The sequence below is a fragment of the Polypterus senegalus genome, chromosome 2 (genome assembly GCF_016835505.1).
Source record: "Polypterus senegalus isolate Bchr_013 chromosome 2, ASM1683550v1, whole genome shotgun sequence".
NCBI classification, from domain to species: Eukaryota; Metazoa; Chordata; class Cladistia; order Polypteriformes; family Polypteridae; genus Polypterus; species Polypterus senegalus.
Window position 1 is genome coordinate 188,934,023 of NC_053155.1, and position 23,802 is coordinate 188,957,824.

At 38.3% G+C, this 23,802-nt stretch overlaps 1 protein-coding gene across 2 annotated transcripts in view; it reads left to right on the forward strand.

Annotated features, from left to right (window-relative positions):
- asb11 (ankyrin repeat and SOCS box containing 11) overlaps positions 1 to 23,802 on the forward strand; it is a 127,561-nt gene that overhangs the window by 92,832 nt on the left and 10,927 nt on the right. The window contains exon 8 of one of the 2 annotated variants that reach the window (XM_039745063.1): positions 14,978 to 15,251. The exons of the other annotated variant lie outside the window; for it this stretch is intronic. Within the exon in view, the coding sequence (XP_039600997.1) occupies positions 14,978 to 15,002 (25 nt within the window). The 3' untranslated portion in view covers positions 15,003 to 15,251. Of the gene's footprint in view, positions 1 to 14,977; positions 15,252 to 23,802 lie in introns of those variants that run through there. 2 annotated transcript variants of the gene reach the window in all.

The window sequence follows — 23,802 nt, forward strand, 5'->3', positions numbered from 1 at the left end:
TAGGAATGAAAAATCAAAAAAGAATGATATTTCCTTTTGGTTTCTCTTAGACAGCAATGAGATCAGAAAGAAATAAAATGGAGATATCTTCTTTTGTCTCATGCTATTCAAATTTTTCTCTGGAGAAAAATGTTTCCTCTTAAATTCCTCTTAAATTTTAGCAGAGATCTCAGTAAAGTCACACATTGGGCTCAGAGATTCCAAGTAGCATCTTAACATTTTTTTGCAATTTGAAACTATTTGCATTGCGTGTTCAGTAATTTATGGTGAAATGTATGGCCAGTTGTTTGTCTTAATTAAACACATTACTATGATTACAAAGCTGTAGTCCTTGCTTCTGAATAATACTATTGGCTGCTCTACTTTATAATTCTGTGCTCCAATAAGATCATATTCATTGAGGGAAAAAAGGCAGGCAGTGTGGCATAATGGTTAAGACTTTGGACTTCTGACGTTGTGGGTTCAGATCCTACTAATGACACTGTGTGACTACAGGCAAATCACTTCATGTGCCTGAGATCCAAATGGAACACGAAATGTCACTGATCCTACCTCAACTGTTGTTAACTCATCTTGGATAATGTTTTCAGTATAAAAATAAGTAAAACTATGGACTAGAAAGAGATCTCACAAGATATAATGTGCTTTTCAAATCAAACTCTCAATTCTGACTCCATTAGCTCAATTGTATCTCAAGTCTGCTTTTTGTCTATTTCTTCTAAGGAATTTTAGGAGAAACATCTGCGGCAAATATGATTCTTAAATGAAACACCAATGAGAATCTTTTCTCTCATGAGATCAACCTTTGAGCACTAAAATTTTCCTAAAGGGATGGCAGCATCAAGTGCTAGCCAGGAATGAACCCTGCATTGAATGCTGGCGAATCTCAGGTTCCACACAGGAGACACACTCAAAAATAGTCAGTTAATCTATTAACATAACCTGTAACCAAACTCCATGTACACATTGGAAGAAAGTGAAAACTCCACACATGTAACAAAGCAAGGTGCATGGATGTTTATAGCAATAATGCCTAATACTGTGCTTCCATCTTGTCCTAATCTATGCTCTATGTTTTTCAAATGCTGTTGTGGAAAAGTGGCCAATGTCAATGTCAGTTTATTGAGTACATTTAAAATAACATCAGCAGTGCTGTAGCCAAAGTGCTTTACATAGAACATGCAATAAACATAATATAAAAATAAATAGAATAAAAGACAATAAAGCATAATACAACCAACAGTACATTAAAAGAAACCACTGACTAAGAAGGGATAATCACCAGTATCATTAAAGATCATGGAAAACTAGACACTAGAAATGAGTCTTCAGTCTAGTTTTAAAAAGTTCAATTGAAGGTGGCTCCTTAATGTAGTAAGGTAAAGAATTCCACAGGCGAGATGCAGTGGCTGCAAAAGTGCTGCCCCCCTTAGTTTTACAAGGGACCACAAGAGACAACTGACTGGTAGATCTAAGCTCTTTGGATGACTGGTGTATAGCACACAATTCAGATAAATAAGCAAGAGCATTGCTATGTACTGATTTAAAAACCAGCAGCAAAGTTTTTAAAGTTCTGAAACTAACTGGCAGCCAGTGTAAAGAGGCTAAAATTCGAAATACAGAGGCAAACTTTCTTGCCCCAACCGAAAAACGAGCATCAGCATTCTGAACCAACTGCTAACTGCGTATCAGGGATTTGCTGATCCCAGAATATAATAAGTTGTAGTAATTCAGCCAAGAAAAGAAAAAAGCTATAGTAACTTTCTCAATGTTTTCTGGAGACAAAAAAGGGCTTAACCTAGGCCAGGGGTCCTCAATCACGGTCCTGGAGAGCCGCAGTGGCTGCAGGTTTTTGCTCCAACCCAGTTGCTTAATAAAAAGCACTTATTGCTAAAGTAACACTTCTGCTTCACTTTAGTGATTTTGAGCCCTTATTGCTTAATTTTGTCTTAAACAGCTATTTTAATTGCTCCTTATTAACAATAACATGCAAATGACAAGAGAGAGCAGCATTTCTCCATTTAGCTTATTTACATTTACACCTGTGTGTGTTTATCTGCACTATTGGGTTTAATTAAATACTTGGAAGAAAAATGAAGAGAAAAAAGTGAAGGACTGAGAATTACTCGTCCATTTTAGCCTTCAAATCATTTGCATGATAGAAAGGGAAAGAAAATCTAGGATATGAGAATGACCTGACATAGCAGAGTTCATTTAATTTCATAGCTTGTTAGTGCTTTATTGGCAAGAATTGCTTTCTAATTAAGCAACCAGGTCAGAACAAAAACCTGCAGCCACTGCGGCTCTCCAGGACTGGGATTGAGGACCCCTGGCCTAGGCTAAAAGACAAACCTGGAAAAAACAATTCTTGACCTTAGCCTCCCTGGGATAATGTAATAGAGGTCTCATCTGAGAGGTCAAACTCAGACTCAGACTCAAGAGGTGCACCATCCTGGCTGTGTGGCACTAGAGCAACACTTTGTCTTTGAAAAGAAACATGAGGGATCATGGTGTTTGCCAATTCTGTCTAAATGTCCTTTGTGCACTTGAAAAATACTTATTACCTTGTACCTCACTGTACCTTGTGGAAAGAGCTAAAAGATTCTTGGGTTCAGCAGCTGCTTCTGTATGCCATATGTTTCTTGTATTTGTGCCAAGTGAGTTACATAGTCATTTTTGGCATTTAAAAAGAGGTTACTGGCAAAAATAACCCCAAGATTCTAATCTTGAGGTTTACAAAAGTGTAAGAAGTACCAAGAAGTTCAAAACCAATCTGAGCTTTGGCTGTACTCTTTGCCTTTTGAGAAGAAATGTAAGTGCTTAAATATAAAATGTTCACAAGCATTCTGTATATAAAAAAGCATCACACAACCTAAGGAGAATGTGTGCCGATTATCAAATGCAAGTGAGACCTGTACTGTGCTCTGTACCTGTGTCAATAATGACCCTATAAACAAATATTCTAATGCAGTGCCTCTGATATGATCAATTCATTATCCACTTTATCTGCTTGATTTATTTGAAAATAGAAACAGCAAATTAATTAGTAATTAGTCTTGCCTAAATTTTACCTAGATGCCATTAAATTATGTGTTATTGAGCTTTCTGAAGACAATTTTTTGTGAGATAGGGGCGGCTGAAACTTGTAGCTGGAATGGTATTAATAACTCTTTTGGCTATTTGATAGAGAGTTAAAAGACTGTAGCAGACATCAGACATCCCACAAAAAGTTTTGTCACTACTGAAACACAAAAGCAGAACGCACACGTGCAGCATACCTAAGTAGTACATTTTTAAAATTTTTTCCAATGCATGTGATACAGCATGTTTATTACTCACCAAGGGGAACAAAGCATCCTTGCTAACTAAAGTAAAATGACATTCATTTCCCTTTATCAGATAATCTGCTTTAAGAGTGAGATTAGGTATGCACAAGGGGGTGGTTATCAAAGGAATGCTACAGAGATGACAGGAAAAAAAACACAACACTGTGAAGTTCGCCCACTTCTGAGTGAGATTGGATTACAACTGTCAGTTTTGATTCCACAAGGATAATTATATACTGTAGTAAAGCCTGCATCAAATTTTTATTTAATTAAATATGACACACACATTGTATTTAACAATGGTGACAATTTATGTGGTATCATAAAAAGCATATTTCAGATTTAATGATATGACCCATTTTATATGTTTGCATATGCCAAGTCAATATTAATGAAGTTCTGAGAAATTCTGAAAATCTTGCAAGTGATTTCATAAAGCAATAATCAAAAAGCTAAGTAGTGCCTACAAAAAAAAAAAACCTTTACCCATTGTACAAGGGAGTTCTTTCAAATATCAATTTTTTACGAGGCATACTTATTTAAGCTGAAGTTTGGGGGTAGAGGGGGCAATTATCATTTAAACGTACAAAATCTCAGCAGGACAATTACTGTATTTATCCCAATGCTAATTACAAGTTTATTGCATTTCTTGGTAAATCATTAGCATACTTACCAAAACACTCAGTATTATCTAGGAATATATGCATGGGTAAGAAAGCAAATATTTAAGTGCTTTTTAAATGCTGACCTTTTTTGTCATTAGTGGCTGAAATGCAAGTGTCATATCCATCATTTACAGTACCTCTCTGATAACTGAAATCTCTTTCTCTGCTCTCTTGAGTTCAGAAGTTGGTCTTTTTGTGTATGATTGGATTCCATCATTGTGGTAATTCCTTGCTGAGGTGGAACCACGAACAGTACTTCTTTATATTTTCTGGTTTACTGTGGTTGCACAAGCAGTTGTTTAATTCTTCATCAACAAACTGAACAGCTTGTTGAATAATTTAATCACTAATACAGCACGTAAGCTGGACAAAGCTACCGGTTTTGTGTTGTTCCCTCTGTTGAACCACTATTCATAATGAAATTGTTTATGTCACATTAGATTAAATGAAATATAAATGCAAAATTTCATGAATATCCACTCAGCTATCTGGGAATAATTTGTGTGTGTGCTTTTTTGTTTGTTTTTTTGGATCACCCATTACAATTCCCCAATGAAATCCTTGAAACTCCATGAAGCCTGGATTTTAAATTGCATGAACAATAAATGCACAATTTAGTGAAAGTAGACAATATATTCATTTTTTGAGTAATAACGTTTTTTGTGTTGGTCCTCCATTGCACACAATCAACCACTTCACCACAGCCATTTCCATTCAATCAATGACATGCAATGTAGCCCTCACTATAAGGAGGGCAAAAATCCAAACAACATGCCAAATTTATTACCATCGTCTGAACCGTTTTGAAATGATAAGGCAGCTTTGACTTTGATGCCCCACCCCCCTGGCTTTACAACCACCCTTAAATATTTTAAACACCATATGGACTGGATTTTAAGTTGGTTGACCATTATTCTATGAGGGGAAGTCAAAAAGTAAAGGGATTTTTTTAATTTCTCTTTTCAGAGTTTGGTAACACTGCTCGTATCCAGCGCTGAATGAGTGTAGTCGCCAACACATCTACACAACGTGTAACTCATATTCCCGCGTTATTCGTTGGAGTGTAGCAGACTGTTAAACATGACAGCTCCATTGTCATTCTGCACCAAGGAGGAAATGAGGGCAGTGATTCGCTTTCTGTTTGCCTCGTAAACATTTGGCCCGTTATCGTGGCGAGGGAGATGGATTTTTACAGCAAATCGTTACCTTAGATGAAACTTGGGTTCATCATCACGAACCGGAAAGTAAGGCTGCGAGCATGGTTTGGAAACTAAAGGAAGTGCTAAGGGGAAGAAGATTGGCAAGTGATGAAGAAGTCATTGATGTGGTGCAAAATTGGTTGCAGATGCAACCGAAAAACCTTTTTTCCGACGGAATCAAAAACTTTGTGAAACGTTGGGAAAAGTGCATTGAAGTCCAGGGAGGTTATGTAGAAAAATAAGGTATGTTTCACATTTCTATCATTAGAATAAATGCCCCTTTTCTCAAATGTCCCTTTACTTTTTGACTTCCCCTTGTACATACAACATTCAAAATCCATTACAATCAACTCAGACATTTTTGAATAATGCAGTTTTTGGTTTGCCCCCAAATGTAAAAAATTTAAGTTGGATCAACACTGAGCTATGTGTAAAATTTTGTGAAAGTTTTTTCAACTGTTTTGGCATGATTTGTGAAGAATCAAACAGACTAGATGCAAACTGATGGTTCAAATGATGTCCTTGGATAAATAACATCAACTGAAGCTGTAAAATCCACACAGAGAGAGGGTATTACAATTTTATTTATTTATCCATCCATCCATCCATCCTCTTCCGCTTATCCGAGGTCGGGTCGCGGGGGTAGCAGCTTAAGCAGAGAGGCCCAGACTTCCCTCCCCGGCCACTTCTTCCAGCTCTTCCGGGAGAATCCCAAGGCGTTCCCAGGCCAGCCGGGAGACATAGTCCCTCCAGCATGTCCTGGGTCTTCCCCGGGGCCTCCTCCCGGTTGGACGTGCCCGGAACACCTCACCAGGGAGGTGTGCAGGAGGCATCCTGATCAGATGCCCGAGCCACCTCATCTGACTCCTCTCGATGTGGAGGAGCAGCGGCTGTACTCTGAGCCCCTCCCGGATGACTGAGCTTCTCACCCTATCTTTAAAGGAAAGCCCAGACACCCTGCGGAGGAAACTCATTTCAGCCGCTTGTATTCGCGATCTCGTTCTTTCAGTCACTACCCATAGCTCATGACCATAGGTGAGGGTAGGAGCGTAGATCGACTGATAAATTGAGAGCTTTGCCTTACGGCTCAGCTCCTTTTTTACCACGACAGACCGATGCAGAGGCCGCATCACTGCGGATGCCGCACCGATCCGCCTGTCGATCTCACGCTCCATTCTTCCCTCACTCGTGAACAAGACCCCGAGATACTTGAACTCCTCCACTTGGGGCAGGATCTCTCCTCCAACCCGGAGAGGGCACTCCACCCTTTTCGGCTGAGGACCATGCTCGGATTTGGAGGTGCTGATTCTCATCCCAGCCGCTTCACACTCAGCTGCGAACCGATCCAGAGAGAGCTGAAGATCACGGCCTGATGAAGCAAACAGGACAACATCATCTGCAAAAAGCAGTGACCCAATCCTGAGTCCACCAAACCGGACCCCTTCAACACCCTGGCTGCGCCTAGAAATTCTGTCCATAAAAGTTATGAACAGAATCGGTGACAAATTTTATTTATATAGATGAATTTATTATCACAGCTTTTCAGCTGTATAACTATTGTGACAGGGTGTAGGACTGGCAAGGTAGTCCTATGAACAGAGGGGCAAAGACTAAAGAGGCGGTCTAAGAACAACCCAAATGCTATAAAGAGTGACATAAAGAAAGATATAAAGAAGGATATACACAAGAAAAATGACAAGCTGATTCAAGATACAAAAGACCAGGAGGTACGTTTACATAATAACTTTGATGAAAGCTTTAAAGAAATTCTAGCAAGAGCTGATGAAAAACTACAGGGAAATGTGAGTCAGTTTTAGAATAAATTTAGTGTACTTGGTGCTCAGCTTGAAGAAATTAAGCAAATGTTTCAAACTTGTATTGAAGAAGTTGAACAACTGACATCTGACATTGACAAAAAAGCAACTGCTCTAGAATCTGAATGCAAAGTTCTCTGCGATAAACTAGCTGCACTAGATGATAGATATAGAAGGAACAACATCAGAATTGAAGGTCTCCTTAAAAACCGTGAAATTCCAAGCCCAGGGAAATTCACAGCTGAACTATTCTCTAAAATAATTGGAGAGAACTTTGAATCGGACACTAAGGTCTCGGCAACTTACCACATACATGGATTGAATGCCTCAAAACCAAGAAGCTAGATTGTCCGTTTCCACAAACTGCAGGTTAAAGAAAATTTGATGTTGATTCTCAGACTGAAAGAGGAGGTTATATTTGAAAATAACTGCATTTATGTTTTCCCAGATTTCTCCCCTTTCAACAGCTGCTAAACAAGCCACATTCTACAGCATTAATGCTGTACCAAATTGAGAGTGATTTTTGATGACCAATTCTGTAACTTCAATTCTCCTACAGAAGCAGAAAAGATCTAAAAAGACTGTTCCCGACATCATTTAAAATAGGACCATGAGTCATATCATGTCCTGGCAGGTGCAAAGAAGATTAAGATATCTTAATTTTAATCTTTACTACACCACTGCTGGGATTTTGTTTTGTTTTGGATGTGCTCTGTCTCTTGGAATATCAGAGAGAGGAAAAATTGGGTAGGGCCGTTAGGGGGTAGAAGGGATGGAGGGGCAGGAGAAAGAGAGCACGTTACTTCTTATTTACCTTTTTACCCCAGCAACTATAAATGCTAACATGATAAAAGGCTCCGTAGCCACAATACTTGGTAACAATATGAAATCAAGCTTAAAGCTATTGTATGAAACAATGTACTACTTTTACTTAAGTTTACAAAAGATCCTTCTATGGTTCAGAAGTAGTGTCTCTCTGATCAGACAGTGAACTATGTGATCTGAAATATCTCAGTCAAGATCTAAAGGGAAAAAAATAATTGTCTTACTTAACAGGTATAAATGAAAACACACACACACTATGGTCTGAGCACACACCAGAATGACTAAAAAGAAAGAAAACTTCTGACTTGGCAGCCACAGTCCCAGTGAGACATTGTACAGATCTATTGCTGTTGGTGTAAAGGAGCCCCAGCAGTGTTTGGTGACACTCTTCTGCTGAACAATTCATTGGCTGAAAGTCCTCAGTGTTAGTGTGTCAGAGAAAGGATGTGCAGCATTGTTCATAATGGCACTCAGTTTTGTTTTAATGTGCTTATAATAGGACCTGCCCTTTTAATCAATTTGTTGGTTTGATGAGCCTCTCTTGAAGTGATGTTACCATCTGCGCAGACCCCAGCCTAGAAAATCGCTCAGGCCATCACAGAGTTATAGAAGATGTGAAGGATGTCACTTCCCACATTAAAGGAGAGGAGTCTCCTAAGTGCCTGCTCTGCCTTTTCTTATATAGTTGCCCTGTGTTATGATACCAGCCTAGCCAGACATTGATGTGGACCCCAAGTACTTCCAGCAATGCACCAGCTCCACATCCACTCCCTGAGTAATTACCAATAGCAGTGGCTCTTTGGTGCAGTAAAAGTCAATAACCAGTTCTTTGTACCACTGCTATAGCATGGCAGGAACCTGGTTAACTCCAATACATCATATTTTTTCATTACTGTTATCATTACATTCATTTCTTATTCAGCCCACTGCATTAAACTCTCAGCTTTAACACAACACTTTATTCATAATCCATTAATGCTTTTAACTTGAACAATACAGGATAGCTGTTTCTTGTAAGTGCATTAACAGTTTGATGTGTCTGTTAATGCAATCAGAGTAAATACCCAAAACCTATGTACAGTATATAGTGTTATGCAAAGCTAGTGAAAATCATGCACAATTAGGTATAAGATCACTAATTAATAATGAAATTAAAATGATATGATGCTATAAGAGAGTTTCATGTTCAAGTGACACAATTAAACCTACTCTCAGTGTTTTGCCACAGAAAAGTGGTGCACCATAAGAGCTACCCCGGTGTGCCAAGGAAGTAATAGTGTAGTATAACTGGGAATGAACGTGAGAGGGAGAAGCTCCTCAGGTGGTCAAGACCTGTCTGAAGAGGACAGGATTACCCGGAGAAGCTGGCATAAAAGCAACTCCAAGATTTCAGTGTTGCAGACAACCACTTAGAGAACTTCAGACATGTCTCCAGGCTATTAGCGTCCATCTTCCTGGGTGTTTGGTTGCCAGTGAGTCTCACAAGGCCAATAGATGGATGCATACGAGTTGTCTTTGAGGCAGAGATAAGCAGACAAAGGGTCAAAGCAGCTGGGAGTTGCCACCAAAGTGCTCACCAGTAGTCCCACCACTTTGGACAGTTGAGCATGTGCATGAGATATATAGTGTTTTGTGGTTAGTAGAACAATGGTGTGCCTTAGGATATTTTTTGGTTACAAAAAGTGTGTCGTTTCCAGAAAAGAGGTTGGGAAACACGGCTCTGAGTGTTAACAACCTCCAGACAGATATCCCTAGACTGATGCCCAGTAGCAATACCATTCATTTCAGAAGATTTTTAAGTACTTACTTTCGAGTTTTTTTTTTTTATGTTGAAGTTATGGCCCATTGTAAACTAAAAGGGATTATGGGTATCAACAAGCATCATAATGCAACACTGATTTTTATTGCAAACTCATAACTCTGCCTCCTTACTTCTCTGTTTGAGGTGGTTAGTTAATAAAAGATTTGCTTTGTGCTTGCATAGAGATGTGTGCATGAAGCAAAAAAATCTGGTCAATTTTGGCTGCATGTTAGAGCTGCAGAAATGAAGGATGCACATTGGCTTGCTGCTGGAACAGCAATAAATAGCTTTAGTCTTATAAAAGAAGAGGTTGTCTGTTGAGTCTACTTCCTTTATGACTGATATAATATATCAGTAATGTAATGGCAGTACTTCTTATATTAGCATCTGTAGAGAGTTTACTTAAATTTACAAAGAACTTAACATTTGGCCTTTAAAACAAAACTAATGCATTTAGGTCATGAATAAATATATATGTTGGTGACACTTTCCTTTGGAAAAGTGACAAAAATAAGCACATTTAAGGCACTCTTCTCACTTACTGTATGACACTGAGGAATCTAATTATATCACCTCCAGAACTCAGTGTCCTGTCCTGTAATGACAAGATGACAACATAAATGTTCTGTTTAGAAAAATACTGTGAAAACCATTCTTTAATTTTAAACATTAAAAGTTGGCAACAGTGTCTTATTTTAGCAAATATTAACATAATTATCTAATCAAGATGGCAGGTAAATTGGCCAGAGTTATGAAGGAAAAAAGTTCTGCATCCTAACATTTTCGTTCTATTTACAAGTATTTTCACCACAGTTTTTTTTTTCCATAAACAGACGAACTGCATTTCTGATTGTGTGACTTTTTCAGTGAACAGATGAAATGACAAAGTAGGACAAAAAAATAAAAACAATAAACAAGTACAAAGCAATTAATATGTTATGTGGGTTCCTCACATGCAAAGTTATATATGCTGCAGGATATAATTATAAGCAGAACTGATAACTGACAAAAGACGTTACACATAATATTGTCTAATGAATAAAACAAAACAATTTATTATAAGTATGAATCATTAACCCTTTCCCTAGTGCTAGTATGTTTTTCACCACCTAGATGCTACAGCTTGCACTTAAATTGGACTGTTACTGATTTGGTTAAAAGCTAAACAGATTTCTATCGGTTTAATAAAGCTTTCTGACAGTTTATAATAAAATATCAGTGTGCATTTGTTTCAAAGCACATTCGCTAATCTGAGAAATTGTTTCTTATGACAATCAAAGATGAATGAAAATGTGTAGTCCAGCTAATATAGGATTTTAAAAAGATTAAGATAGATGCATAAAGGATTAAAGATCAGAACACAGTGAACTCATTTTGAACCATTGATTTAAAGTATATAATATTCAGAGGCAAATGATAAGACACATGCAAGCAGTAACAAAACACAGTGCAGAAATAATTTTTGCCAATGGTCTTCCTATAATTCCTTATCAGAAATAGCACAGCTCAGTTCAGTGCATGTAAATAATCCTTATGAGGTATCCACGTCCAGTACGATTTGTCATCTGGTTTGTCCGAATTCTGATAGTGATGTGTTGTCCTAACTGCACATATGGAAATAACTATGCTTTAACTCACACAGCTTCAGTGGATTACAGTCTCAGGTGACTCTACTACTCAGCATTTTAAGCTGCCTCACCAAATGACAAACCTTGTGACAGAGGCCTGAAAGTCTGCTCAGATAAAAATGTCTGCTTTTTCCCAGTATGACCAACTTCTAGCATACAGATGAGTCTAATACATTAAAACTGTCCCATGGGCTAGTAAACATGGCTGCAAGAGTCTGGTCTCTCTCACTCATTCAAGGTCAGGAACAGAAATGAAAGAACCTGAGAGGACAGACTTTGAACTACAGGCTAAATTATTAACCATTCAACAAAATTGGGAAGTTGAACAGAATCCTTTCAACCCAGAAAATGAGAAAGGCAAAGTTAAAAAGTAGGTAGCCAAATGAAAACGTCATAAAAGAACGATCAAAGGAAACTTAAGTAGACTGTGACATCATTAAAAGAGCAGTCCCAATGTGTTTAGTATTACAAATTTTATAATATGAGGATAAAATCCCATATTGAGGCCTGATAGGACCACATTGGTTTCTTGGTTGTATTGTAATCAATTTTATAAGCATGGGCCAGTTTCTAATTTTAATTGTGCTTCTATAATTTACTTATTTCTTTGTTTCTGTGTTTTATTTTTCAAGACAAATGCCTGATCAGACCTTTACTGTCTGAGGAATTTAATAAGGATTAGCTTTTTTCTCACAAGGTTTACTAAAATGCTTTCCCCAGTTTATCTTTAAAGTAGGCACACAAGGTCATAAAGCAATTTACACGTATTAAACACACAAATCAACAGTCTGTTCCATGACAAGAGTCTAGTTAAAGGAAAAACAAGAAATTACTATCACTCTTCAGGCACAGCGAATGTTGGTCAGTAGCAGCATCATCTCAGTCCTGATCCATCAGAAACGACCCCGTTGAAAGTGAATCATTAGTATCTTTAGCTAGAGTAGCTAGCTAATAAAAACAGACTATCACAGTGTATTTGGTGTAGTGTGTAACCTTCAACAATTCACAGTATTATAACATCTTTATGATACGTTTAAAATACAGCTGAATTTCAATGACACACTTAAAAAATAAGTAATCTCAGGACTTTAGACATAATGGGCATTGAGTTTTTACAGTTAAGATACTCTTAGCTTCCACTGTGTTGTTTTTATCAAATCCATCCATCCACCCATCCATTATCCAACCCGCTATATCCTAACTACAGGGTCACAGGGGTCTGCTGGAGCCAATCCCAGTCAACACAGGGCACAAGGCAGGAAACAAACCCCGGGCCCACTGCAATTTTATCAAATCATACCATGATAAATGTCACCCATACGGCATTTATTGAAATCAAAAAAATGTAAGCAGGTCTATACTGTTACTTGTCAAATGTACGAGTGAGACATATAGCAGCTGATAGTGTCTCATCAACTTTTAAAAGAAAATATGGGAGAACAATAAGTTATCCTATCAACAATAAGAAATGGCTGTTTCTGGAAGTAAAATGCAAATGTAAAATGAAAGTATGAAAAAATCTACAAGTGTTACATATAACAATAGTTGGGGGATGTTCACGCTGATTGGAGACATTTTAAAGCAAACTGTAACTCACAATCTGAATTTTACTTGTAAATGAAAACACACCTAATCTTATTTATAACTGTATATTCATTTAAGTTAAACTTAATAAACTATGAAAATGGAAATTCAATTTTTTTTTTACTAACTTGGCTAAATTGGTACAATCTGCATATTTAATGGGACTGGTTTCTTTTTTTATCTGTATATTACATATACAGTCTACTAAATATATAATCAACCCAAACATGGATTTCTTTTGACTTTGCCTCAAAAACTGATCCTTGCACTGTAATCCACTATTTCTGTATTTCATACTATGTAAGCATAGTGATCTCTGTGGTCGTTAAAACACTTCAGACTGAACTTTGTTTAATGCAGCCTTCCTTTAGTGACTTCGGGAGTTGGCTTGGCAAATACAAAGTAGTGACAAGGCCAAGTCAAGAGTCAGGTTATTCTACAGCGTTTTCTTCTCATTTATCGATTCTGCACTGTCTTCACGGGCAAAAAAATCTCTAACCTGTTCTGCAGACATCTTGTGCATAGAGAAGGCCCAGTTTAAGAAAGTGTTTTTTAAAGGTTTTATTTTTCACATGAATCTAGAAAGTCAAATACTTTAAACATCTACTTTCTGTTGACACTTGGCTTAGTGGAGGAGTTACTAATGACTCTTAATTCATGTGCAGATTTGATCAAATGACTGTGTTAGCTAGAGCTGCATTATTTAGACCACTGTTACTGACCATGGCTTCTGTGCTACACTGTTTATCACTCCAGATGAATCAGGCAAAGTGATTTCTGCTGTCTACAACAATTATTTGTATTTTTTATTATTTATTTATATTTTTATAAGTTTTATTTGCAGGAGGAATGTAAAGACAATATTTCACATTTGAGATCTGGGCAGGTTCTAGACAGGCATATATGAGGTGGCAGACAGAAATGTGAAGGGGGCACATGGTGGCGACGGAGGTGGGAAAGGGGTGCGGTGGGGGTGGGGGTGCTCTGGATAACTGTTTTTGTCATGTAATTGGATTGCACTTTGTCAGGCCTCTACCCTAAGACCTGTCCAACTTGGGTGTCCCACCTGAAGGCTAAGCTTCTGCTGGTGTAGCTCTTAGGGTCACTGAGGGACGCAAACCCCCTGACCACGATAAGGTGGCAACTCCTCAGGAGGAAAACTGAAAAATAAAACAACAAAAAAAAAAATATTCCTCATCAGATTATAACAACTAAACACATGACATTTACCTTAATTGGATGGCCTATATCAAATATATTCAAACCCAACAATAACACCTCTCACTATTGCCAATATTAACAAAACAAAAAGAGTAGGCCAAGTTATAAAAAAAAAAAAAATCAATTCACTAAGTCTTGAAAAATAAAACTGAAAAATAGAATAAATAAAATAAAGAATAAAATAAAATATCCATTCAGATATTTACAATCAACAACATAAAATTTATCTTGGATTGGATTGGACAGCCTAATTCTCAAACAAATTTGCAAAATAAAGTAAGAATAAAATAAGACCTCTAAATATAGCCAACTAGCCAACCCGCGGCATACCATACGCCGCATGATCAGGCCGGTTTTTTAATGATTTTTAAGCACAGGGAGAAAATTAACATTTGAAAAATCGGTAATGTAATAAATCAGCAAGAAAAGCAACATTATAACAATGCATGGAACGAACCAACACAGTAAAACAGTTTGCTATGGTGCACACGGTCGTGCGTCATAACCGAAAACTCGGTTTTTAAAGACTGCTTACTTCATTGTGTTTTAACCTCAGTTGTAAAGGATTGTTTTGAGGATCCCATGGGATACCCCTCGCAAACCGTTTTATATGCTGCATATGGCGATTCACCTCCGCAAGAAACATGCCTCTATGAACAGTCAATGTGGCTCGGAGGTGCCAGGAGTTGGTAGGCGTGGCTCCTTCTACGTGCGCCATAGGTGTCTTACTTGTCGGCGGCTCGGTGAGTCCACGCCCCTTCCAGGGTGCTTTCCATGGTTGTCTTGCCTTAGTGAATTATATATTGTCACGCATGCGCGAGTCGGAGACCGCGCAAGGATCTTGACACACCTGGGAAGACATTCGCCGGCAGGGAATGGCGGGGTACTAACTTTCTCCCTATGCTTCTTTACAGGAAAAAAGATGCTCCGCCGCCATAAGCCAGTTTTGCCCTCACTACGTCTACTTCCGTCCTTCCTCTGCCATCTTCCCTGACGTCAGCGATCCCATCCTCCCTCACGGTTCCTTCCCAGCATTCCTCCACTTCCGGCTCCTCCTCTTTAAAATGGCCGCCGACGCCATGCTTGGGGTCGCGCTTATGAACTGTTTATTGGTTTATGACTCAGACCATATTTTTCATTTATTGTGGATTCTAGACAATATACGGGGCCGGAAAACCCCAAACCTTTGTGCTGTCTCCTCCTCAGTCTGTTACAATATATAGATATTTACAAAACTAAAAAGGGTTGGCATAGTAATTAAAACAAAAAAAAAATTCACCATGTATTTTCCTACAATTCTCAAACTAATTTGTAGAACACAACAGATTTAGAACAGAACATTTTTACTTTTTTCTTCTTTTTTTGTCTTTTTGTCTTGTTTTAAGCTTGTTTGTTTTGCAAGTGTAACAAAGTGTAAAATATTATTTATATATTTTTTTTAGTTATGAACTTCCTCAAAAAGTTGATCCCTGTAAATAGTTAATAATATACCAACAATATAATCAGTTGTAGTGCGGGCGTTAATTAGCGTCACACCTCACATCCTGCATGCACCATGTTTTTGGCTCTAACGCCAGAAGCGCGGTGGACGCTTTGGGGGTAGGTTGTGGTTTCAGTTCTCCTTAAGTTTTTTTCCCATTTTTTATTTCATTTATTTTGTGTTAATAATTTATAATCAATTTAATTTATTATTTAATAGGCAGAAGGGAGAAGACACCTCTGTGATGCCCTGTCTATTTTTTCCTTTTGTTTTTAAAATGCATACTATATTTTTTCTTTTATTTTTATTTTCATTTTCATTTGTTTAGAATACAGTATATAATTATAAAACTAGGATTTCTTTGTGTAAAGCTATGCGTATTGTAAATAGTTCTCGTTAGAAAATTGGAGTAATTTTTTTGTAACTAGTTTTATATGTAATGTGTTTGTATAAATAAAAAGGTGAGGAGCGCGGTGGATGCTTTGGGGGCAGAAGGGAGAAGGCGCTTATGTGACGCCCTGTCTATTTTTTTCCTTTTATTTTAAAAAGATTTTCTGGAAGAGGAAAATAAAAGCTTGTGTTTTGACCCTACGTGCCTACGTGACAAACTGACGATCATTTTACACAACGCAGGGAACTGCAGTCAGTTACACAAGCAACTCTCTGTTTGCAACTGAACAGCTCCACTCTCCTTTCTCCTCAGTTCACTCTACAACAACAGTCTCCTGTTTCCCTTTGCAAAAACTCTTACAAATTCATCCATATCCAAGGTATTTGTTATGGACTTCTCATGGGCCAAGATCACCAAATTCCTCTTTCTTTTATGTAACATTGTGCGACGATAGGGGGTTAGGACCCGTGACAAAGTGGAGAAGGAACTCTTACATGATGCTGAAGACACACCAATTATGCAACTCAGGAAAGGCTTCCTTGTACTCCTGCAGGAGTTTACACACAGTGGACAGGTTGATTTCCTTTGAACATTTTTTGAACAGCATCTGTTTTGCCACAAGAACTTCATTTTTCAGACTTACAACGTCTGCTACAGTGCCAGCCATCACAGCCAGAGGGTGCAACAGGGTGGGATCTAGAAATGAGCTAGATTTGGGTGCAAGACTAGATATGGCTCTCATCAGGTCAATATTCTTGTGTGAAAATCTAGTTTCCATTTCTGAAATGGCCCTGTCATGGATGTTGAGCAGGGATCTTTTCAGAGACTGATGGGGTTAAATGGTAGGGTCACCAGAGTCTGTATGGCCCAAAGTTGAGAGCACAACACTTTGCCCCAGGTGTTTGCTCATTGTTCTCCTTCTCTTAGTTGGATGTGACTCATCCTCAGCAAGAGATGACATTCCCCATCAGTCACCCTCACGGATGTTTTTTAAGGAGTCCAGTGCTGCACTAACAACCTCAGAAGCAATGCACAGATCAACTGACTGAGACTGTAGAATAGCATTTGCTGGTTTGAAGACACCAAGCACCCGCACTAGGAACCTTCCAATCTCAAAGAAGTGATGCCTCTTAATTTGGAATAGCAGGCCTGATGCCTCGGTACACAGGTCAACTGCAGCATCATCCTTTTTTCCTTTCCTCTCCAAGGACCATGTCAGCCAGTGTTTGGATAATTTCATTTTGGATATCCTTAGATGTGTATTTTTTATTTTTTGGGATAACCATAGCAATGCTTGCTAGCTTCTTATCCTTATCTAAGGTATTTTCCATAAGTTTTAGAAAAATACCTGAAGCAATGTCATCATCATTGCCCGCTGGATCATGTCTCAAGGTTTCTGCAGTCCCATGGAGCCCCAACTCATTTGCACAGAGAAACCTTATAGCACTACCAATACTCTTGACATAGTAATGTTTTTTTTCAAGTTGTGTTTTACCAACCAACATTGAATCCACAGTCCCCCCGTGGCCTCTCTGCTTTTATGCTCAGTCCAGATGATTGAAGCATGCACATGGTTGTGGCTGGACACATGCTTCTGTAGCCCCTTGTCTCAATCAAGTGCTGCTTTCCAGTTGTTAAAACCAGTTAAGGTATAAACTACATCCATCTCATTAACAGTGCTGCCATATTTCGAACACGGAAAACAGAAGCATGCATCTCGCACAACAGAATAGTCCAGCCATGGTCGTGTACGGTACCAGGCAGGATTGAATGATCTTAATGTTGTACCACCAAATACACGTTTGGGGTAACTACCCAGTATTGTCTGGGATGGTGTATTGCCATTTAAGTCACTGGGTAGCTGAGCGGGTTGCTTTGGGTCAGCAATTGTTGGCAGAGGTACAGGAGAAACAGTGCATGTTGATGCCACAGGAGCAGACATGCTAGCTGCCGTCTCTGATGTACCAGCAGCAGCATCATTGAAACTGCTATTGGTATAGGCAGGAGCAGCACCACACTTTTTTAAAGCTTGGAAAAAAGGGTGAATCTCACAGCATTAACTTTCCCTTTGTTAGGTGGTGGAAGCTGGGGTGGAAAGTGAATAAGCTTTACTAAAATCACTGTGATTACATACAGTATATGAAACGAGAAAACTGTTGAGTGCAGAGTTGAAAGCTGGGGTGTTGCTTTGTGTTGGGGTCTGACAGGCACAGGTCCTCTAGTCGGCTGTATGCAGCAGACAGGCTCGAGAAAGAAACACTTCTCTACCAGACTGAAATTGTGAGAAGAACAATGGACTAGTCCCCCATTGACTGTACAAATACAGATGTATTTTTTAGTTGTTGTTAATTATCTCATGAGTCGCTATGATTTTGGAGACAGAGATTTGCTGCTTCCTCAAAGCCTCCCGCTGTTGCGCGGTTCATTTTGCTCTGCCCTGCCTACTGAGAAACCTGACACCGGGTCATTTGCATATTAACAATGATTGGATGTTTAGCTGGGGGGAGGGTGAGTGGGGGATCACTGACGAGTGCTGTGAGAGCTGCTCACAAACAGAGCACAGAGGGAAAGAGCGAACAAGAGGTGAAACCTATCATCTCATTTGTCCTCTTCCAGTGGATTTTTCAGCTACTGTAGTAAATCTTGTCCATATTCAGTTTATGGGTAATCTATTATTTTCTTTCTCAATTCTAAAAGTTTGATTTAAGGGGACAGGACATTTGTTTAAGAGGGCATTGCCCCCTCTTGCCCCAGCCTAGAGCCGGCCCCGTTTGAGATATCTCTCTCTATATAAAAAAAATCCTGGAATGCAAAAGCAAAGCGACGATACGTGATCTTCTCGAATGTTCTCGAAAGACATTTTAAAGATCCGCAAGACAAAAAAGACTGGCCACAGACCGTCTCGCGGGGACCGTAAACATGAGACTTGGAGCCAAGAGATTGTCCCAGGGCAGTCTCGCGGGGACGTGGAAGATTCTTGCAAGACACGCCCTTCTTGCGAAATAAGAGCACGGATAGCCAGCAAAACATTCAGTCAAGAAAAGTCATGTGGCACACACAGATCCTGTGCTCTCAACAAAGAAGAAAGAGCAGCATGGAGAAAAGAGACCCAAGGCGCAATACATATGCATAGAAAGGTACAGAATATGAAAGCAGTAACAGTCGAAAGTATTGTAGCGTCCCAGCCAAGCTGAAGCCTTTTTTGTTTTAAGTGACTGTTAGCTCCAATTGAGGGAGGGCAGAGTACAGCACGGCATACTGATAGCTGGGTGCTGATTAATGAGGTAAAGGGGGAGGCGACACCCGTGGGAGGAGGGGTTGGAGAGGGTGCTAGAAAGCTGTGTTTGGGGTTACGCAGTCGACGATTCTTAAAGATGAACTTTTGTGACACTTTATTACATCTGTCGCTACAGTATCAAAAAAAAGATAGCACAGATCGCATTGACGCAAACAAAAGGAAATTAGTTTAAGTCGGAGAATTTCAAAAACAGGGTTTAACACACACGCATTTAGTGGTTGCTTTGCAAAAAAAATTATTAACTGCTGATGATATGGATTGTTTTGTCTGTGCTGAAATTCCAAACAGAGAAACCTATCTTAAATTATGGTACAAAGTCTCACAGACTTTATTTAAAAGATTCAGCATATTGGGACACGAAAGATTCCAAATATTGTTTTTACAGAAGTTCTGAAATAAAAGTGAAACTAATGAAATAGCAACAATTCAAAGAAAAAAAATCTTACAAGTGTGTATCCGGAAAACCAAACATGGGGGTTGGCGAGTGAAGCGAGCAGGTGTGAAGCCCCCTAGCTAAAGTAAAAAAAACAAAATCTGGTTTCCAAGCTGCTACTTCCATGACTAAAATTCCTACACCACCCTGTGGTATATCTACAGTACTGTACACTTTGCCTGAAATCTTTCAGTGCTAGTACAGTAATCCCTCCTCGATTGCAGGGGTTGCATTCCAGAACCCCCACGATAGGTGAAAATCCGCGAAGTAGAAACCATGTTTGTATGGTTATTTTTATATATTTTAAGCCCTTATAAACTCTCCCACACTGTTAACATTATTAGAGCCTTCTAGACATGAAATAACACCCTTTAGTCAAAAGTTTAAACTGTGCTCCATGACGAGACAGAGATGACAGTTCTTTCTCACAATTAAAAGAATGCAAACATATCTTCTCTATCAGAGAATGTTAGAGAGCGAGAGCGAGCATGACATAAAAGCACACAATCAAAAAATCAATACGTGCTGTTGGGCTTTTAAGTATGCGCACCACAATAAAGCAGCCGCAAAGAAGAGAGCAATGTGAAGGTAGTCTTTCAGCATTTTTTAGAGTAGCGTCCGTATCTTCTAGGCAAACAGCCTCTGTGCAAACAGCCCCTCTGCTCACACCCCCTCTGTCAGGCAGAGAGAGTGAGAGAGACCGAGAAAAGCAAACAATCAAGCACTAATCGGGAAGCACATTGAGGAGTTTTATTTAATACGTAATACATGCTCTGATTGGGTAGCTTCTAAGCCATCCACCAATAGCGTCCCTCGTATGAAATCAACTGGGCAAACAAACTGAGGAAGCATGTACTTTAAATTTAAAGACCCATTGTCTGCAAAAATCCGCAAACCAGCGAAAAATCTGTGATATATATTAAGATATGCTTACATTTAAAATCCGCGATGGAGCGAAGCTGCGAAAGTTGAAGCACGATATAGCGAGGGATCACTGTATAAGGCAGCTTCTAAAAATCTTGAGCAGGGGAAAAAGTACATTAGGTATTTAATAAAAGAGGTATACAGTTTTAGGACTGATGGTTTGTGTTTCTTACTGAAAAAATGATGAAATATAAGCTTAAATGTACTTAACATGACCACTTTCTCTATGATGGATTAGTGCCTTGTCCAGGTGTTGTTAATGCCTTGCACCTGATGTTTTCTAGGATAGGCGCCAGCTGCCCTGTAACCCTGCCCTGGATAAGTGGGTTTGCAAAATAGATGGACAGATGGACTACCACTTTTTTACACTATCAAGAACCTAATTACAAAATAAATATGATTTAAAATATTTTAATGTATAGACTGCATTGTATTTCTAAATTTAATAGTGTGGTAGCCATCTCGTTACTGAAACCGCTTAATCAAATTTTAAAGTAAAAGGCAGCAGTGGGAACTACCCTCGGACAAGAAGTTATTTTGTGCATTTCTAGTGTTCAATTTCAAGGAAAAAATACCTTTTGTGAAATGTGCATATCTTCCCTATATTCATGTGTGCCTTCTTTACAAATCCCATGTCCCAAAGAGAATAAATTGGTTTTGTATGAGTGAATGTGGATGTGTGTTGGCACTCCACTCCCTGTGATGCTGCCTGTTATATACAGTAGGTGACACATATACCTGTAGATTGTCATCTATTTGTGATGTCTGCTCCCACCAGCTGTTTTGATTAGATATGCCTATAGGTGGCGGTGCTTTGATTTCCTTTTTCTAGGCCCAGTTCTGCATTCTGGACAAAGCAGTGAAGATAGTGACTAATAGTTAATGATCAGTAACAAAGGTAAACTCTCTACCATTATAAATACTGTTTAAACCACTTGCCTCAATACTTCCTTGTCTATTTGAGAATAATTTCTCTTGCCTTGGACAGTGAACAAGATGCAAACGCAATTTGGCCTACAATAACTCATCACCTGCAATATTCCTACTCCCAACACCACATGGCAAAGTATCACAAGCTAACCTCAATGGGAGCACTGGATTGAAGTGCGTTAGTACTGTGTCACAGTCCTTTGACCATATCCATTTGCATCCAGTTTGATTAAGTGGGTGTAAAAATACTGCTACATTAGACATCTCTTATAATAATTCACAAATCCTAGGCACAATCTCAGTTGTGAAACATGTTTCAGTTGTGAAGCCCATAGCACCATCTGATTTTTTCTGGGCATTTAGAGCATCTGAGTTAGATCAGTCAGATCTGGTTCTGATATGTTCTTCTAATGATGAATCCTCTGTTATAAGTGAAAAAGAAGTACCAACACGTGTTCACAAGCCACCACAATGACATATTCAGAGTTAGTAAAGTTTAATAATAATAATAATATTAATAATAATAACTTGTTATCTTTGGGGGAAAGTAATTGAGATAAAGATTGTCATTTATTGGTGATGCCTGTCCCCACCAGTTGTTTTGATTAGACATGTCTGTAGACGGATGGTGCTTTGGTTTCCTTTTTTTTTTCACATAGCAAAGAAAGTATTTTACAACTGTTCCTGTGGCTTCTATTCCTTTGCCCATATAGAAAAGAGAAGACATTATAATGTTGGCATTCTTTATAGTTAATGGCATAGCTATTGGTATTGAAATAATTAAGTTAAGAGAAGATTTAGCTTGTCTGGGCAATCTTTGGAATGATTAAATTGACAATTCATTAATAAAATATTAATTTTAGAGCCAGTGGGGAATGGTAGTAGGTAAAAAGAAGAACATAAAACAAAACCAAAAAAAATCAGGAGACAAAGTAGTAAAAATTATGGTTAATGACTCGCCAAGGTCAAAGCCAAAAGGAAGAAAAGAATAAGAATACCAAAACCAACAACAAAAGTTTTAATGAATTCCACGCAAAACTTTTTATTCTTCTGGAATCCAGGCACTTCCAGGCAGGTGGTGCAAGTGCATTGAGAAGGGTGGAAACAACATTGAGAAATTACATTATCAGTTTTGTTAAGGTTTTTTCCTTTTTCTGATAAATCACATTTTCTAACTTTAGCTTTAGAGTCCTTATGTATAGAATTGTTTATTAAGTCTCTAGAGAGGAGTCCAATGATATAGTCAGATGGTTGTGCAGGACAAAAAAAAAAAAAAGAATAAGTTGCTGGAGAAAAAAACAAAATTTGCAGGGTTTCCAAGGCCAAAGGACTGTCCTGAACAGGCATTCTACCTAACACAAATATTTTTAAGTAGTTGCTCAATATAGTGAGACTTGTAGACAGCTGGGTATCTGCTTTCATTCGAGCATCATAGATGGCTGCACGTTGCCTTGATCAGGTGGTGGTGGTGTTGGTGGTGTCAAATGACACTACAGAAAAAACAGAAAATAAAGCAAAGTAGGATTTAATAATAAATTGCAAATCCATGAAAGATATTATAATTCGATGATAATTCTATTAGGAGTAAAATGTTCCACCATTTTACCCTGGCATATCTCTGTTGGTAAAGTATTCCATATTTTGTAGTACATAATAGCAAAAGGCTGCCTCACCACTTTCTTTATACTTTGCTCTTAGAATAAAAAGCAGGCTGCTATTAAAAGATGTAAGGTTTCAACTTGGAATATAAGAGGACATGGCACTCCAAAAAAAGGAAGGAGTAAGATTATTTAAAACTTTATATACTATTAGTAGTATTTTAAAATCAATGCTAAAACGCACACTTGCAATGTAACAATATTAAAATAGGTGACATATGCCCAAATTTTCTTTTTTCAAGTAAGATTTTTGCTGCTGCATTCTGAACTAACTACAAGTGGTTCGTGACTTTCTTATTTAACTAAAAACAAAAGTGATAATTAATTGCTCAGGATCTCACAATTTTATAAGAGGCCTAAATTTTGCACTGTTCCTTAGATGGGAAAATACAGTCCAAGCAATATGGATAATGTGCAACTGAAAACTTAGGTTGGATTAAATGATTACACCTAAATTCTTTACTTACATCTTGATGTGTAATGCTAAGGGATCAAGTTTATTTCTAAGATCTTTACTATTTCCATTTTGCCAACAAATAAGATTTCTGTTTTTACCTATTTAGCTTGAGGAAATTACTACTCATTCATTTGAAAATACAAGTATGACATCGGATAAAACAGTCTA